This window comes from Parus major, chromosome 3, assembly GCF_001522545.3.
Source record: "Parus major isolate Abel chromosome 3, Parus_major1.1, whole genome shotgun sequence".
Taxonomy (NCBI): domain Eukaryota; kingdom Metazoa; phylum Chordata; class Aves; order Passeriformes; family Paridae; genus Parus; species Parus major.
This window is the reverse complement of record NC_031770.1, coordinates 93,508,622-93,526,329: the sequence shown is the minus strand read 5'-3', so window position 1 is coordinate 93,526,329 and position 17,708 is coordinate 93,508,622. Positions and strand designations below refer to the sequence as shown.

The following is a 17,708-nucleotide window of genomic DNA, read 5'->3' as shown; positions in this document are numbered from 1 at the left end:
CTCTCAGTTTTCAATATTGACTTTTAGGTAAGTTGTTATACAAACAAGCTCTATTTGCATAACTGTAAAAGAAAATAAAGTTCTTTCCAAAAAATTGCACCCATTCTACGTATCAACAAGAATTTCACCCTGAGTGATCTCAAGATATGTCACAAATTTCAGTCCTGATTCAGGCAAGAATTTTATCTGGGATTCTTGCTGTGAACAGGGTTGTATGATTTACGGCTTCTGGAGTTCAGACCTACATGTCTAGAAATAAAGACATGTCAATTAAGGTGAAAACCAGCAGTAGTACCACGCTGGCAAAGAGAATATTTCTGTTTTGTGTGTTTCTGAGAATGTTGTCACTGAAGAGCTACCCCAAACTCTGACTCCAGGGTTGTTCATAACCCTTCTCTTGTCACAGCGAGAACCCTGGTGGTGCATCCTGAAACTTCATAACGAGGACAGGGAGGCTCATCTCTTCCTTTCTGAAGAAAGGAAAATTGTTAGCTACAATTTAGTGATTGTAAAGATGAAGTGTGAACCAACCACTACAAAAGCATTCTAGTATTCCCCTAGAAGTAATAGACAAACTAAAACCAAACCAAACCAGTAAAAAATATTCATGAAAAAAAATTGCAAATATAAACTTTTATTCCATGTATTAGAAGAAAAGTTATCTATAATTCAGTTTTTACAGTGCATCTCACATGAGATCACGAGTTAAAGTTGGACTGCCACAGGTGATTTCCTATGCCTCACAACTCTAACTTTAGGAAGTTTACAATACAGCCAATGGCTCTGTCCTGCCTGTTCAGCATTGCCAGCCCCAGATGGGAATTCTGCCCCGTGTTTCTGAAGGGCAAAGATTTGCGACACGCAATTCAGACTTTAGTCCATTCCGCTGCACTTTACAGGTGCGCAGCCGCATCACAGCTACGGGCCAGGGACAGACGTGTCCCTGCTGCTGCCGCTGCCCCGGGAAGGGCAGGATGCTGCCAGCACAGCCGGGGGCACAGCTGGGGGCACAGCTGTGCTGCCCGCCGGGTGTGCCCGGACCCTGCTCTGCCGCTGTGCTCTGGAAGCCCGTCCCGTCCTTTCCCGATCATGGCAAGGTTTCCCGCTGGAGCGCAGCGCCCGGCACGGCCGGGTCAGCGAAACCCGCGGGAACGCACCGCCTAAGGGCCGCCAAAGGAGCGGGACAAGGTGGTGCCCCCCGAAGGGCAAGACGCGCTGGGGTCTGCCGGGTCAGGCCCTCAAGCAGCGCCCGGGAGAGGATGCTTCCGAGGGGAGCAAGCGCTCCGAGTGCCCCGGCGTCGGAGCAGGCGCCCCGCACCCGCCGTGCCCCCGAGCCCCGGCCGCCCCAGCGCCGAGGGAGGCGGCGGGGCCGGGCCGCTGCCCCCGCCAGGGCGGCTCCTGCCTCCTTCCCTCCCTGCCTCCCTCCCTTCCTGCCGGCCGGGATTGGCTGTGCCCGCCGCGGGCGGGCGGGACACGCGGCGCCCCGACGGAGCGGGGAGCGCGGCCCTCGCAGCGCGCCGCCGCCTCCTGCGCGCCCGGCTGCCCTGCACCGCGGCTTTCCTTTCTCCCCTTTTCCTTTTTTGTTTTTTGGTTTTGTTTTGGTTTTTTTTTTCCTCTTATCCCCCTTCCCTCTCGGGACTGGAAGCAGAAGCCGCGTCCTTGAAATTGCTATGCCAGCTGAACTCTCCCGGGCCGTGGGAATGCACGCCATCTCCGACCTCCACTCCTCCCTCCCCCTGCGGCTCCTCAACAAGGGGCCCGAGTACCTCCGCAGGCAGCTGGAGGCCGGCAAGCCGGGCAGGAAAAGTGCGGTGGAGAGACTGGCCGCCGATAAGGCCAAGTACGTAAAGAGCCAGCAGGTGATCAGCACCAGGCAGGATCCCGTCATCGCGCTCAGCTCAGCCTCGGAGAGCAGCAGCGAGACCTGCTCCGTGGAGAGCAGAGCAGCGAGCAGGGAGCTGGGCACGGGCACGAAGGCCCTGGAGCTGGGCAGGGCGGTGAGCTCCTGCCGAGCCCCCCTGCAGCACGGCCCCCCCATCGCCAGGCGCAGCACCAGGAGGCAGATGCGGCCGGATTCCCTGGTGATCTACCGTCAGAAATGTGAGCTCGGGAGAGGTCAAAGCCAGGACAGCTCACGGGGGAATTTGGTGAGGAGGATCTTCCATGGGCCCATAAAGGAGAAGCAGTTGGCTTCCCCCGAGTTGCCCAGAGTCATGGAGGACGTCGCAGCCACCGAGAGCTATGAACCTCTCTCGGCAAAAGATGGTGACCGTGAGCCCAGTGACCATGGAGCGGTGCAGACTACCACTGTGAGCACTGAAGGGGAAGGAGTATGTATAAAAGAGCATGAGGGACCCTCAAAACTGAGTACACCTCCTGAAGAGGTCAAGGAGGTGAAGAGGAGAGGTCTCCATCGCTCCCAGTCAGACATCAGCTCTCGCTACTCCAAGTCCTTCGCTGAGTTTGAAACGTTTTTCAAGTACTGTGGCCTGGAGCAGGAGGTCATTGAGGATCTTGGGAGAGAGAACTTCTCCGTGGTGTCTGACAATGTCTCCTTCAAGATCCGCAGCATCAGCGTGGCAACATCGGAGAGTGAGTTCACGAGGCACAGTGGGGATGAGGGGCTGCTGGAGGACGAGCTCACCGAGCAGGTCCCCAGCAGCACCTCTGTGATTGAGCGCAACGCTCGGATTATCAAATGGTTGTACACCTGTAAGAAAGCCAGGGAGACCAGCAAGGTGATCCAGGAACTGGCATGATGGCTTCATTCAGCATGCGTTGGAGCCTGGTGAGCTCAAGGTGTGTGCAAAGCCTCGCCCTGGCAATCTGTGTTTCTCTTTCATTTTTATAGAGCGGTTGACTTCTCATAGTTTATATTAGTCTTTTCAGGAAGAGCTGAAGGAAAATTTATTTTACCACATATTTCAAGTATGGCTTTTTTGCAAAGCAGAAATCCATACTACTACAAAAACCAAAATACAAACAAGTAAATGCTTGCAACTTGCCAGGTTTAGATCAGACCCCCCACAAGAAATTAAAGAGTCAGTGTCTGTGAAGGATGCCTGTACTTTGGAGATTCCTGCTTGGCAAATATCTTATTTCTTTTAATTTTGGCTATATTAAATGCCAGGAAAAAAACTTAGAAAAGCATTCAACCTTTAGTTACAGTTATTTGGATAACAGACTGAACAGTCTACTACTAATTAGGAGTACACTGTATTTATACTGTACTGCTGAAACTATTACTCATCAGGAGTGCACTGTATTTATACTACACTACTACAGTTTTCCCCTCTTTACTTTCCTTCACTCTCTCTCCTTCCCCCTACACATAGGCACCCCCAGGTATCAAGAAAGCAAAACTGAATCAGTGCCCTGCTAGCAATCTTATTCCCTCCATGGCTTTTTTTTGGGACCATAAATGTTTGTTCCAGGTGACCTCATAGCATTTCAGAGAGTTTGGGTTTTCCTCTGCAGTGGGTTTGTGCTTGGTGCTGGTAGTCGGGCATGAGTTGTGTGGTTTGCCTTGGTCAGAGGGGTACTCCACTGTTTTAAGTTAAAGATAATTAACACAAAAGCATGGCTCTAGAAATCAATTACTTCACAGATAGAAGCAGAACAAATTTAGCTCTGGCAAAAGCCAATAGCCTGGGTTTAGTAAAAGTGGTGTTTGTTTTGCATATGTTCTCCTGAAAAAGAACTATATTCATGGAGCCTGTGGTGTTGATAATCTATAAGTGGTTTTTTTCTTTCCACTACATAAAGCCCCTGGGATAACTACCACAGCTTACTGTGAGTTATTTAAAAATTGCTTGAGTAGGTCTTGATATGAAGGGTTACATGTATATTTTCTGACAGTTTGTAATTGGTGTGTGAGAAGAACATCATTTGGTGTAGATACAGCTGTTGATAGAGCATGTGGGTCTTACAAATATGGAGAAATGTAGTGCTTCAACCTCATTCCTATATGGATGTGGGGCTGTCACTCTAAATTCCTTTAATCCATATAAGGCAGAAATCCATTTACTTGAAACTGGTTATAATGATGTGAAATTCGGTTCACCTTTATAATTAGAATTTTTCTCAAAAGTCTGTTTTCTTCCTGCAAGAGGCAGAAGATGGGGAGAGAGACATTTTACAAAATCTTTTCAAGGCCATGCTGATAAGAATGTTCTCAGGTATCTGGCTAACAACTTAAAAGAAGTGTTGTTATGTTACAAATCCTTCCTCAAATAATCTTAGAAGAAAGGGCTCTCTTAAACTTATATTTTATCCTTGCTCATCCTTCTGTGATGAAAGGCCAGGGAGATACACAAAACAAGGAAAGTAGTGGTTTTGTGAAGCTCCTTGCAGCTGCCAGCCTTGCTGAACAAGAGATGGGAGGCAGATTCCAGTAAGCATGAACCATGCAAGAAAACCAACCAACTAAAAGCCTGTTTGCTGCTCAGTGCCCCTTATGGGGGTAGGGTCCAGGTCGTCACCACAGAGGTGGCTCCAGAGGGAGCAGCTGGTCCTTTCCCTGTCCATTTGCAGGGTGCTAAGCATGTCCAGTGCTGCAGCTGTGGCAGGAGATGCTGGTGAGCACCCCAGGGAGCATGCAGTCTGCAGAGGAGGTGTTGCACCACGGCAAAGGCAAGGGCAGGAGTGGGGAGGTACCAGGAGCTGAACCAGTGTAACTTCACATGGACTTAGTCAATGGCTTTTTATTTTTACCATATAAGATAAAATGATAGTACACAGCCTAGCAAGGTGGTGAAAAGATATCCATGAAATAAACAGCAAGTTTATTCAAGTGATCCTATGTTCATTCTGTAATAACTTTAATACCTATAACAAGGGAGAACTTTACTCTGGTAACAATTTCCTTTGACACCAAAATTTTTGACTAGGAAAGACTAATTCAGAGGGCCCTTATTTATAAACCTAATTTTAAGAATACTAAGGCTGACTCTCAACTGTTGGGATCTCAGCTATCTGGTAGTTTCTGAAAACTGAGAACATTCTTACCAATTAGGCCACAGAATTGTGAAGTTCAGAAAGGTCAGCTAAAAATACCTGTACACAGCACCCAGAATAAAGGACAAGGGTCATCAAGAGTTATCGTAAGTTAAATATTACATTTACTGGACAGAATTTAAGGAGAGAATTGTTATCACCACGTGATTGCAAGATGAATCTTGTAGTTCTGGTCTAAATTTTCATTCAGTTCTACACTTTCTCTGACTATACAGCATCAAGTCAGATATCTTTTCACAATATCCAGGTATTTGGATCTGTTTAGTTTGCCTATTAAAGGGCAGTGGACTTCTGTTCTCTGCTGGGGAGCAATGTACTCTTCCTAGTGTTCCGAGGCACATCCTTAGAAGCTCCTGGTTTTCTAGAGAGGCTTGAAAATTGTTTCATCTTCTTTGGACAATGAGGCAAAAACCTCATTTCTGAAATCCCAACATTTGTTATGTATAAAACACCTTTCAAGAGCTGCAGAGCTTTTATGGGCCAGTGATCATTCCATTCATATTTTATGTTTCTGTTTAATTTTTCATGAGCTCTCTGGGAGCTGGTGAAGCACCATGTAAATAAAAGAGCTGTTTGAAGGATCAGGTTCTTTAGCATATTTCATCAGAGAGATAATTGCAGAGTGTGGGTTGTGAGCTTCAGAAAACTCAGGTCCTTGGCAAGATGGTCATTGCTGTTTCTTGGTAGAAAGCTGCCTGGGGTCACCTCTGCAGTTCAGTTCCTCTCACTGTCAGTTCTGCTTGATTCTAGGAAGAGAGTTCACTTCACATCCTCCTTCCTGAGCTGAATCAAGATTATTCAGCCTTGAGTTTCTCATCATTCTTAAATGGGTGGGCATTATTCAAGTGGAAATCTCCAGGGAGGGTAATTTACTATGTTGGCAGTAGCAATAGGCAGCTGAATAAAAGCTTTAGAGTATCACCTTATGCTTGTCTGATGTGATAAATAACAAATAACTCTCTTTTTCTTCTTTCTTCAGAATTTCTGACTTGGAAGGTGAACATAACCAGACACAGGAAGAAACTGTTCCCTCATCTGGCTTATGTGTACTTTGTCCAAGTTTAGTATTTTGTTATTGCTTCCTACCTTCACCCCCACCCCCTGGAAGCCTCACTCTTGTCAAGCCCAAGGGTGTCCAAGGTTGCAATGAAAAGTGGAGATTGTGAGCTGTGCCCCTGCAAGACAGCAGGAAACAAAAACCCCTGGAAAAGCAAAGCGTGGCAGGAGCTGCCATCCACAGTAATATTCAACATCAGCTCACTGCCTCAGGATGTCATTCCAGGCTGTGACAGAAGGTCTGTTTTGTGCACCCATCTCTTTCCAGCAATGAATTTGTCAACAAGGATGGGGGGAGAAAGTGGGAATGAAGTGGCAATGACCTGTGGGTCAGGTGTTTCCTTGCAGACAGACTGTTCAAAGGCTCTCCCTTACCAGGGCTGTTTGATCAGAGCTCACCCTGACGTCATTCACCATCATTTGCTTGGCTGCTGAGGGATAGCTGACAGCCTTATCTGAGACACTGGGCAAACATGCTGTAAACTCTATCCCTGCCAAGCCTCTCTTTCTCTGAGAGCGTGCAAGCCAAATTGGTGTACCTTGTATCCATCTAGTTTGCTCTTGCTAGTTTGTCACACAGCTTGCTCAGCCTTTGGGAAAGAATAGCACCAAGTTCTTCCAGGAGCATGGTTCCAAGAAACAGGTTTTGAGGGAGGTTTTGCATTGTTTCTGCCTTGCAGAATGGTACAGTTTGTTTGCAATGTTTGCCTGACTCTGACATGGAAACATTGCAAGGTTTGGCAGTCGTGGTGCAACAGCTTTAGTTTTAGGCAGTGTGTGACCAAGCTCTTAGAGAATGGCATTAGGGAGCTGTGCAAGGCAAGAGGGCATGTTAGGGCACAGCAGGCCAGGGAATGTCCTGATGACACCCAGTGTAGACAACACCTCACTCAATGTCCTCAGAAAAATGCTTCATTTGGGCTGCCAGAGCTAAAGATGTTTTAAAAGGTGATACTTGGATTATTAGTGTGGTGAATGAGGCCTCTGCAGTACCTCATGGAATTTTCTGGCTATGCCTCAAACACCCTAATGTGTCATTGCTTGCTAGAAAATCAAAGCATTTCGATGTGGACATTACAAACCACAAAACAATGCAAAAAAAAATAAAAAAAATAAAATCCAAAGTCACTTTCCCTTTCATTTGCAGTGATACCCATCTGTGAAAGCTGCTTGACTGGCATAATGTAGACTTTAGCTGCTGGTCCTGCAGAGGTGAAAAGCTTACTTTATGTTACCATGGTTGTGGAAGAGTTGCCCTTGAAGAGCTCGTTGACATCAGCTAGATATCATCTGAGTTGCACTTCCATGGATTTTAAATGTGCTTGTCAGTCCTTGGATGGTTAGTTCTCAATTACAGCACCAGTTTGGGCATGCAATATCTTCTGTTTCTAGTGTTAGGTACTAAGGCCTATATGTCTGAGGTTCTTAAGATAACTAAATAACAATTCCAGATAAAATAATTGTTGAACCCACTTTTCAGTTGGGAGAAAATGAAATAGTTTGTGTAAGCTCCTTCAAACTTAGAGAGAAGGTAGTATATGTGGATATTTTCTTACATAATGAAATCTCCATATATATTTGTTACATTATTATAAAATAATGATTCTCAGAAAACTTCAAGATGCTGCTAAGAAAATTTATACACTGAAGGTGCAGGTTTTTAAGGATCACAGTCTAGGTTTATTAGTCAGGAACATAATCTGATCTATCTGTTCTATTCATGCTCCCAGCAAGATGCTGTACCACATATATATTTATATATCAGGGCTAAGGAATGCTTTTCTTTGAAAACATGGATGACTGTAGACAGCTCAGAGTGCAGGAAATATCTTTTGAGTTACAATCCAGTGCCCTGCCACAGGAGAAGAGAATTAATTTGTTTTTTTTCCAAGGAAATTTTTTGTTTAATTTTCAAACTTCTATTTGCTGTTCCTCTTGTCAGTTGAGCAGCTTTCAGAAGTTAAGATGAAAGATGTATTACTCACGAGATTTCAATATTAGGAAGGAATATGTCTAATTTGCTTGAAAATACTGAACATCAACCTTTCTGAAAATCAATGTGGGTTTCATGGCAGAGGTTAGTGAAATCAGAACTGGACTCATTTTGAATACTTTTTAAATCCCTCTTTTTGTCTTTGTGGATAGTTCAGTAGAGTTCAAGTGACTTTCCACACTGGTGTGGCAGAATTTCCCTGGCTTTGTTCATATTCTGTAGGAATCCCAAGCACTCCCATTTATTTTAGAGGTGATGTGGACTTGTCTAAGATCTTTGCCTGATAAGCTATAAATTCCCTTTATTTAATAATACCTCTGGGGAAGCTAATAATTTACATTTCCTATATGTCAGAACAAAAATAGATGACAGTCTTTCCCCATATGTTTTGGGAACGGGTAATTCAGTGTTTTTTCCAAATGATGAGAGCTCTGGTGTTCATTCCGCTCCTGTTACTGTTACATGTAAAGGGTTTTCCTTTCTTCTGCTGGGTCATTCAGTCACATCCTTCAAAACAAGAAGAACTTGCTAACTAGTTAGCCACTACCTATCTTTTTCTCAAAAAATAGAAATCATCATTTTTTGGTTTGGCGCTTTTTTTTTTACTATTTGATTATAAAAGATATTTTTTGGGACAGGTGGAATTTTTCAGCTTTGGTGTTAAGCTGTGGAAAAGTGGGCTGTTGCAGTTTGAACAGAAGTTTTAGCAACAGAACTAGTTTTCCAATTGTCTGGGGAGCCTAAAATAGTGGCTGATAACAAAGGCTAGTCATAAATTGAATTATTTTGACTAGAACTATGTAAACAAAATAGTCAAATGGGGTGCAAGTGTGCAGAACAAATTGCTGTTTACATCCAAGTGTTTCATGGTTCTCCAGTGCTGTAACAAAGGGCAATGTCCACTGCTGTGGCATAACAGGAAAAAGGTACAAAGTCTGGGGTTTATGGCCTGGAATATGGAGGCTGAAATCTTTGCAATATATTGTAAATACTACTGTACAGAAATCTATAAGAAATACAGATTTTTCTATATGTATATTACTTTTCTAAGGGGTATAAATCTACACGTTTCATGAAATTGGCCAAGTGTTACATCAGTGGGGATTAAGCAGAAACTTCCTTCTGGAGCAGGTTGTCCTGCCAGTGCCTCCTGTGCAGCTTCTTGCATCTGCTTTTGAATCCTTAGAAGTGGAATACTGGCTGGATCTGATACGGATGTTTCACCATTGTTATGCTTATATTCCTGTGAAAAAAACCACGTGCTATTGAATGCATACAAATAAAACTACCACTCTGAGAGGTAATGCTTGTTTATTTAAAGTATACTTGTATATTGCTATCTCCATTAAAGTGCTATTATTTTAAAGCTGGAATCCCATTAGGAAATTAATTTCTCTGTGAGTAAGGATGATACTTGACTCTGAACATCTGAAAATGCAATTTATCCCTGAGCCATGCTCAGACCCCTGGCTGAGAGCTTAGGGATGAAATCTTGCAAAGAGGTGGAACAATAAATAGTAGCTCTCAATATCAGTAAATTTGAATTATATGAGGCTAAGGCTGTTCTACAACATTCTAATATTTTTTATTTCAGAATATAACTGAAAAAATAGAGTTTATTTCTGAAGGGTACTATTTTTTTCCAAATTTAATATTGTATTTGGTCTTGCTCATGTTAAAAGCTACGATGTGCTGCAGGCAATGCCCCTCATTCATGCCAGTGTCCAAAGTGTGAGGGAATTTGAATTTCTGCTTGGAAAATGTGTTATCTCCAGAATCTCATAAACAAATCGTTGTTCAACTGTTCTTTCCATAGAAAGAATTCAGTATATTATGCTAAATCTCTGTTCATTTATTTTGTGAAGAAAGCAGCACAAATAATGGTTGCATACGGTGAGCTTTTACCAGAAACCAATGCACTCCAGTTTCACAGTAATCATTTTGGTATGGCCTAATCTGCTCAGACTCAAGTTCTTCATCAGCCAGCATTTGAAGGCAAGTTGAGGAAGAGCTAAAGGATGCTTGGTGTACAGATTGGGATCTTCCACAAAAACCCAAGAGCAACTTTATTATCAGTGACATGTAACCTGCCCTTCACAAATCCAGGGTGACCTGTGTCAGTGTATGAAGCAAGTCTGGAACAGGTGAAATACATGCATCCCCCTTTCTACGGAGGTTAATCTCCCATAGCAAGCCTTTGCTCATCTTGCTGCCTTAGAGAGGACAGAGCCATCATAGTCTGAGAATGACCTTGGGCTACAGCCCAGCTTAGCATTTAGGAACATTGCTCTTAAGTAATTTTTCAGATAACACCTTTATCCCATATTTTATGAAGTCCAGTGGTTTTCTCCAGAAGGAAGGTTTGGCAAGCTCCTGCTCTTAAGACTGTCTGGTGCAAGCAACCTTTAAAGGTCCACAGTTTATCCATCCGCTGCTTTGCTTCTGATTTATCTCTGAATAGTAAATAGGCATTGGAAAGAAACCAGAGAAAAGGTCTTTACAAGTGTATTGTAGATGTTGAGGCATTCTGAACACACAACTGCAAAAGTACTTAGTATCTCCAGGAGCTTTAGCCAAGGAACAGCCTATGTCAGCAGGCAAAAAATCACATGCAGGTCTTGGCTTCACTCTGCAAAGCGATGACTTCAAATTTTGGGGACGTTTTGTGATTGGACTGTATTTATCCTGGCTTTATCCCGTGGTGCTGAAGGGGACTACGTCAATTCACTAGAGTATAATGTTGTAGGGAGAGGTAGTAGTTAGCCCATCCTTGGAAATAAAATGGGTTTAGAAAGGACTACTTGGCTCTTTTACAGGCAATGATGTAACAGCAGTCTGTCAAGGTCTCCATGACAAAAGGTGTTGAGAATTTTGGTCAATTATACTTGCCAATAAAATTAGTGATATAGCAGAAAAACAAACCGTATCTTAGAAAAAAAACCCTCCAGATCAAAGTCAGCTACATATATCCATCTCCAGGAATCAATGTAGTTACTGAAAGAACAGGAAATCCTGTAAAATTAGCTTGCACATTTTTACTGGACTTGAGTTGCCTCAGCAGTTATGATTAAAAATATCTAAGAGGTGTGATTGTCTGGGTTTCAAAATTTGCCTCAGTCATCAAGAGCTCAACAGAAGTACAATTTTTGTTTTTTTCATAGGCTGTAGCAGGAACCAGAGGGTAGCAGTCATCAACACAAAACCACATGATTATTGGTCCGTTATTGATCAGCATTAGAGCACTGAAGCAGCAAGCGCCAAGATGTAGAGTCACACACAAAGAGGCAGGCACAGCTGAGCATGCAAAGAGGAGTGCTGCTCCTATTCCTTCCTTTTAGCCCAACCTCTTCTTGCATCACTGTTTTTCTCTTTGGTGACCAGGAAGTCTTAACCACTTCCGCAGTTATTCATCAGCCTGAGTTGCTCATCTCACACCCTCTCTGACAGTCCCTTTCCATGTTTACATTTCCAATGAACTCACTCATGCGCCAGTCATTACACATGGCACTCTTCTAATTATTCTCTTTCTTGTAAACTTTTTTTTTTTTTTTCTGAATAATGCTTTCAGTTAGGTTTTACACCCTTCTGCTCAATCTTTCTGTTTCTGCCCTAAGGAAACTAAGAATTAATCATGCAGAAAGTCAAGAAATTAATGTGTTGTGTAGTTAAGCAGTAGCTTACAAGATCAGAGACCAACTCTGTAGTCTTTTTTCATCCATGTAGCTGTTCCTGCATAGTTTAGCATGTATTTTTTCATTGTTTTTTTTCCTTGATACCTGTTTGTAACATAATCTTTGGCTTGGTTTATGTCTTCTAGAGGGTAAGTTTTTCAGAGCTGTGGTGACACATCATCCACAAAGAGCCCTGAGCACAGCTACTACAAAACCAAATCCCAGCTCCCACATCTTTTCATAGTGTAGCATAGTTTAAACCTTCTAGGAAGTTTGGTGTGGCCAAATAAGAACATTAGGACAGTGAAAGCCAGTTGGGTAAGCTTTGCAGTTGCAGGACTGGAAAAGAAAGACTGAAGCAGTTCTGTGTGGAACCCAGGACAAGAAGGTATCTCTTGAACTTGTTGGAAGGATGCAGTTTCGCCACTCATTTCTTGGGAACATGTCTTCACTCCACATTTGTTTCCTGCAGGAAAGTAAATTTAAGAGCTTTTATCATGTGCAAGAGTCAACCAACATCGAACAGAGATGTAGTCTATTGAGTTCACCTGCAAACACAAGCTGAGGTGACTCTCCAGGCATCTACTGGGTTAAAGAGCATCTGCAGAGCTGCCTTCACTTGCTCTGACAACAGTGAGAATAGGATTCCACTGTAAAAAAGGAATAAATTCCTTGATGTCAATTACTATAAAGAGGCTGAAAATTGTGTAACTTCTGAGAACAGGCCTTCAATTTAACCTTCCAATACAGACTGATTGTCCAGAAGCTCAAATTTTCCTAAATTTTCAGTTTTTTAGATTGTATAAATTTATTATTATCCTACAGCTGGTAGAAAGACCACCTTATTCCTGCAGAGTTTGAGACATTCATAGATCATCTTATATTGCTCTAAAACAATTGCAGAAACAAAGTAATAGGATGGTTAGAGGTAAGAGGACTTCTCTTCCCACTGATCACAGAATCATAGAATATGCTGAGTTGGAAGGGACCCACAGGGATCATCAAATCCAACTCCTGGTCTTGCACAGGACAATCCCAAGAATCTCACCATGTTCCTGAGAGTCTTATTGTGCATTGTCCAAGAGAATGATTTTCTTCCATGGCCACTTTGTCTAAAACCCCTGTTTACCTATGCTTGATCTCAAACTGCCACAAATAAATTCCCCTGATCTTCAAATATTTTCAACATAAATCAGTGTGGTTTGTGTTATGGTAGCATCTTGCTTTACCTGAGGACTGAGACCAATATTAGCAACAGTCTTCCTGTGTAAAATGTTTGTACAAAAGAAAGTGTACATAAAATTCTTAAGTCTGCTAATTACATCACACTACAACAGATAATCTGTAAGATTTTTTACGGTAAAAATGAATATAATACCAAAAAAAAAATAAAATCATGCCCTGCAAAATGCAGGGAAACAAGGGAAACTGATTTGGAGTAATGTCTAACTCCCAAAATTACATAATTTTCGTCTTTCTTCAGAGTACTCTAAGAAGGGCATTTACAGCCTATCTAATGGTTCAGCTGAGCTGGCAAGATCTAGGAAGGTTGCAGTAGACTGCAAAAGAGATGTTTCAGTACAGAATAGAACTCGGATTCCGCCTGCAGTTGGGAGCCACAGGAAACTTGTTTTAGTTAGAAGTATGGATTTAAATCTATTTGTATTACTTTAGCTGTAAAACAAAATGGATTCAAAAGTGTGCAAATGTCCATGTGCTCACTTCTCCTTCACCAGTCCTCCCTCTGCTTAGTTCAAGTCAGCTTGGGACAGGGCTCTGATGAACAGAAACAAGATTCTGGAAAATGATGAACTGAGAAGATTTGAGGCTCTGAAACACTCATTTAGTGGAGATCTGGCTATCAAATGCTATATAGCTAGTTCAAACTGCAAACCCAGCCTCCAAGGGTGCTGAGGTGCCCAAGAGCAGAGCCTGGCCACTGCCAGCTCCACTTTAGTGCTGCAGCACACTGGGCATCTTCTCGAGGTTTTGTCCACCTGGCAGGAGCTGAGAGAGGAGTGGGGACTGCTGGGAAGGAGGCCTGCTAGGAAGAAAGGTGGTTGACCTGGGCTCTATGTGCTCACCAGGGATCATCCTCTCAACTGTAGCTGTTCCAGCTCCAGGGCCCTTGCCTACTGTGCAAATAGAATATGTACTGGTAAGTTAAAGGAAGAGAACAGGGTTTCTTTTCATCTAAATGAATGCTCTACCACTTAAAAAAAATCTATATTTGCCTAAATAATCACAAACACATATTTCCCAGCTTAAAATTATTTTGGTTATTCTTAAGTTAAAACAAACACCGATCAAGGACTCTTGTATTTGTCCTCTGTTGATTTTACTCAACATTCTTCCATATAGATATATTTTCAAGGTATATATAGGTACATTTCTTTGGAAATAAAAACTTTTGATAGTTCCATAATCACAGTTATGATGCAGATCAAAACCGTCCAAACATTTAGGACTGTTCAGGTACTGAATGTGAACGAGAAACAGAAGGACACCATTTTTACACTTTAGATTTTGCTAGAAGCCTGGTTTTCATCCAGATTCACATTTCAGTGAAGGAGGCAGGAGTGTTATGAAGAACACATGGCATGTAGTGTGTCTGGTCATGGGCAAGTGCTGTGCTTTTCTTGTAGGTGTATACATGTAACATGATAATGTCCTGGGATGGACTGCAGAGCATAAGCATTGCCCAGTACAAATACTTCCAACATCAAGAACCCTCTCATGTCTATTTCCTGCAGCCTTCCCAGTCTTCCCTAGTGCTTCTATTCATTGTGACAAACCTCAAAGGTATAGCTGGAAGCACAATGATGTTTTCTGCGCAGTCAGGATCACACCTTTGACACTATGATCAAGAATGAAATATAAAGCAAAGACAAGAAATTCCATCCATGTAGGAAGTAAACATGGGTGGTTCTGAGTGAAGTCAAATGGGATGGTGCAATAGAAACACAAAACAGTCAATCATAAACATAGCAACAAATCCAGCAGAAGTATGAGAAAAGCCAGTGTAGTTTAAAAAGGAGATGAAAAGGAAATTGCTTCAAGGAGGATTCTAAAAACATGAGGAGTGAGGTGCACTACAAAGCTCCCAGACTATAGAAAGAAAATGTAGCTGTAATGACGGCATTTTCCATTGTGTGGAGGAGGCAAGAAAAATTCATCAGGAATGAAGTGAAAGATATGTCAACTGTTTGCCTTCCTTATTAATAATTGTGTTGGATCCGCTGCAGTTTGAGTCTGGTGAGCTTCTAAGGTAAAAGTAAGCTGATGTGAGAATCATTTTAATGAAGTCATAGATTTTGGCTTTGTAAAATGTTCTGCTTTTTAGGCTTAAGTTTCTCACTGTATTTAATTGAGTAATAATCAATTATTGGTAGTAGTTACAGCTAGAAAGTGCCACGTGGTACTACAGCCAAGAAGAGGGGGTGCTAAGGTCATAGCTTGAGCTGTTTGAAATGGTGTCATGTTTCCAAAGAACTCACAAACTTTCCAAATCATAATTCTCTTTATCAGAAGTATCTCAGAGGCAGTTTTGCAAACAGATGCTGGTACTAAGGGTTCAGCCACATGACTCAGCTCTGGCTGCCAAACCTGCCAGCACTTGTCCTGTGAGCTGCCGTGACTGTCCAGGTGTGTGCTCCTGGCCCGCTCCAAAGGAGAGGTGATGCAGCCTGTAGGCATTTTACAGCTGAGGCTCTTGCTCTGTTCTAAGGGCAGGCTAACAAAGGGTGCCCAGCAGCACATCTCACCTACCTGCCTACCCCAGCAGGCCTATCTGCAGCCAGTGAGTCATCCTGGAATGAATCACTTGTACAGCTACCTATATCTCACTGCTGGCTGCTGGGGGCAATGGTGACTGATTTAGGCTAGACTGCTAACCTTTGTCCAGTTAAACTTAGACCAGAGCAATCCCACCCTCATCTGGTGTTCATAAGCTGTACCATTGTGAAAGTGTTTGTCTGAATCATAAAGTCTACTGAGATTGTTTGAGAGGGCTTTTTTTTCTGTCACTTTTCTTTTGTCCTTTATTGAGGTAAAACATTTTGGTCACTGTTTTGGTCTACTGTTTCTGAAAACCCATACCCAGCTGTGGCTGGAAGAAGCTTCAGCTTGGTAAACCCCAAATTTGTCAAAACTGAGAGGCCCTGGAAGAAATGCTGCAGAGCCACATGGTCATTGGCAGAAAGTCCCAATAGGGCAAAGAATGTTGTGTGCCTCCAGGGTGGGCTCACTGTGACACCACAGTGGTACCCTAACATCGAGAGGAAGTGTAAAAGATGTCCTTACTTTTCTAGGAATAGGCAAGTTAGTTAAGGATAAACTTAACGTCTGGCATATTAATTAACTTCTGTGGAGTCTGGCTCTCTACAAGTTCTTCGTTGTCTGCTCCCTTAAATCTCATTTTTGAAGGCTATTTCAATCTCACAACCAGCAGGTTAAAGTGGTGTGAACTGAGACATGATGAGATTTGGATTATCCTTATGATAGAGATCAACACAGAAGGCAAATCTGAAAAATCAAGTGGTGTGCTCCTATTCCAGAAAAGAGCTGTGTCTTTATCCAAAAAATGAATCAGTTGCTGGAAAGGCAGGGAAAACAAAGGCAAGGATTGATACAACAGTCTTTGTTTTATTTTCAGAATGAAAGTGGAAAGAGCAGTTTGTCAAAACAATAGCAAAGGTGTTTAAAATCAGTGGAGGAAGGAGATGTGAGTCATTAGTGTACATAAATCTAGATATCTAAATGGTAAGGCTGGTCAAAAAATTTCCAACAAAAATATTTTCATAATGGAACTTGATTTTAATGGAGCTCATGTTTTTCACAGAAGTATTGAATGAATATTCTCCCCCCCTCGAACTGTCCCAAAAATTTAAAATTTTAGGCACCAAAAAAGTTAGAAATCTCTGAAAAATATATTTCTGCCATGAAAAACAGCCTAGGTCAAAGCAAAACATCACATACATAGCAGAGGAAGCAGTATGCTCAGAGCAGCTGGTGTGCTCAGAGCATCTAGTGTATTCAGAAATAGGCTCATTTTGGGTGCTGGGTTCTTTTTGTTCCTGAGGAGGATCATGGAAAAGTTCAGCACATTTAATTAGTAATTGTTCAGCTGAACAATATTTTTGTTGTTGTTGTTATAGGTGAAGGCCAAAACTACTGACAAGAGTTTTAGAAATCTCTCATTATACCATTAATGCAAAACTCTCTACTAACTAGTACACTACTGGGTCTAGGCACTGTACCCCCTTCATCTTAAAATTTCAATATATACATATCTTTTGTCAAGTCTATTAATATTAAAGTTTAATATTCATTAGTATTCCAGTCAGACAAATATGTTCCAGGCCATTAGAGTGCAATGTAAAGAGTCATTACTTTTTCCAGATGAAGTGCAATGCACTGAAAAGGAAGTTTTTATTTGAACTCTAAACTTGGATGATATCTTAATATGTGAATGTACAACTACTGAAGCTGTTAATGTGTAACTAACTGAAAGATTCTTCGGAACAATACTTTGAGTCTCTGCAGTTTTCTCAGTCATGTTACTGTCAGCAACATGTGATTTGCATGTGCTGTGATAAAATACTTTGCATCTAATAAATATAGTTGCATCAGAGAGGAAATGAAAGGCAATGAAGAGATATCTTTTCCTTTTTTCTAAAGGTCTATGTACCCTATGTACCCTCTCTAAATGTTGCTTTATCCCTGCTATTATGAAAAGCAAGTCTGTTGTGAAACACACTTAAATCATCCAGGAAGTCTTCTAACACCCATTTCATATTATTTCACAATGATGTTCTTATTTCTGTGTGGAAAGGTGAAGCAAAAAGAAATGGAAATTCCATAAAATTGAGAAAACACATGCCAATGCTAAAGGGGTTTTTTCTTTTTATGTTTGAAGGAGAAGAAGGAATGGAAGGGAAGGAAGGGAAGGAAGGGAAGGAAGGGAAGGAAGG

At 42.2% G+C, this 17,708-nt stretch overlaps 1 protein-coding gene across 1 annotated transcript; it reads left to right on the top strand.

The window, feature by feature from the left end:
* Positions 1–1,491: 1,491 nt before the first annotated feature.
* On the top strand, positions 1,492–9,431 carry FAM110C (family with sequence similarity 110 member C). Its single transcript, XM_015623162.2, has 2 exons — positions 1,492–2,799; positions 5,996–9,431. Exon 1 carries the CDS (start codon positions 1,671–1,673, stop codon positions 2,757–2,759), a length of 1,089 nt encoding a protein of 362 aa, XP_015478648.1. The 5' UTR covers positions 1,492–1,670; the 3' UTR covers positions 2,760–2,799; positions 5,996–9,431.
* Positions 9,432–17,708: the final 8,277 nt, after the last annotated feature.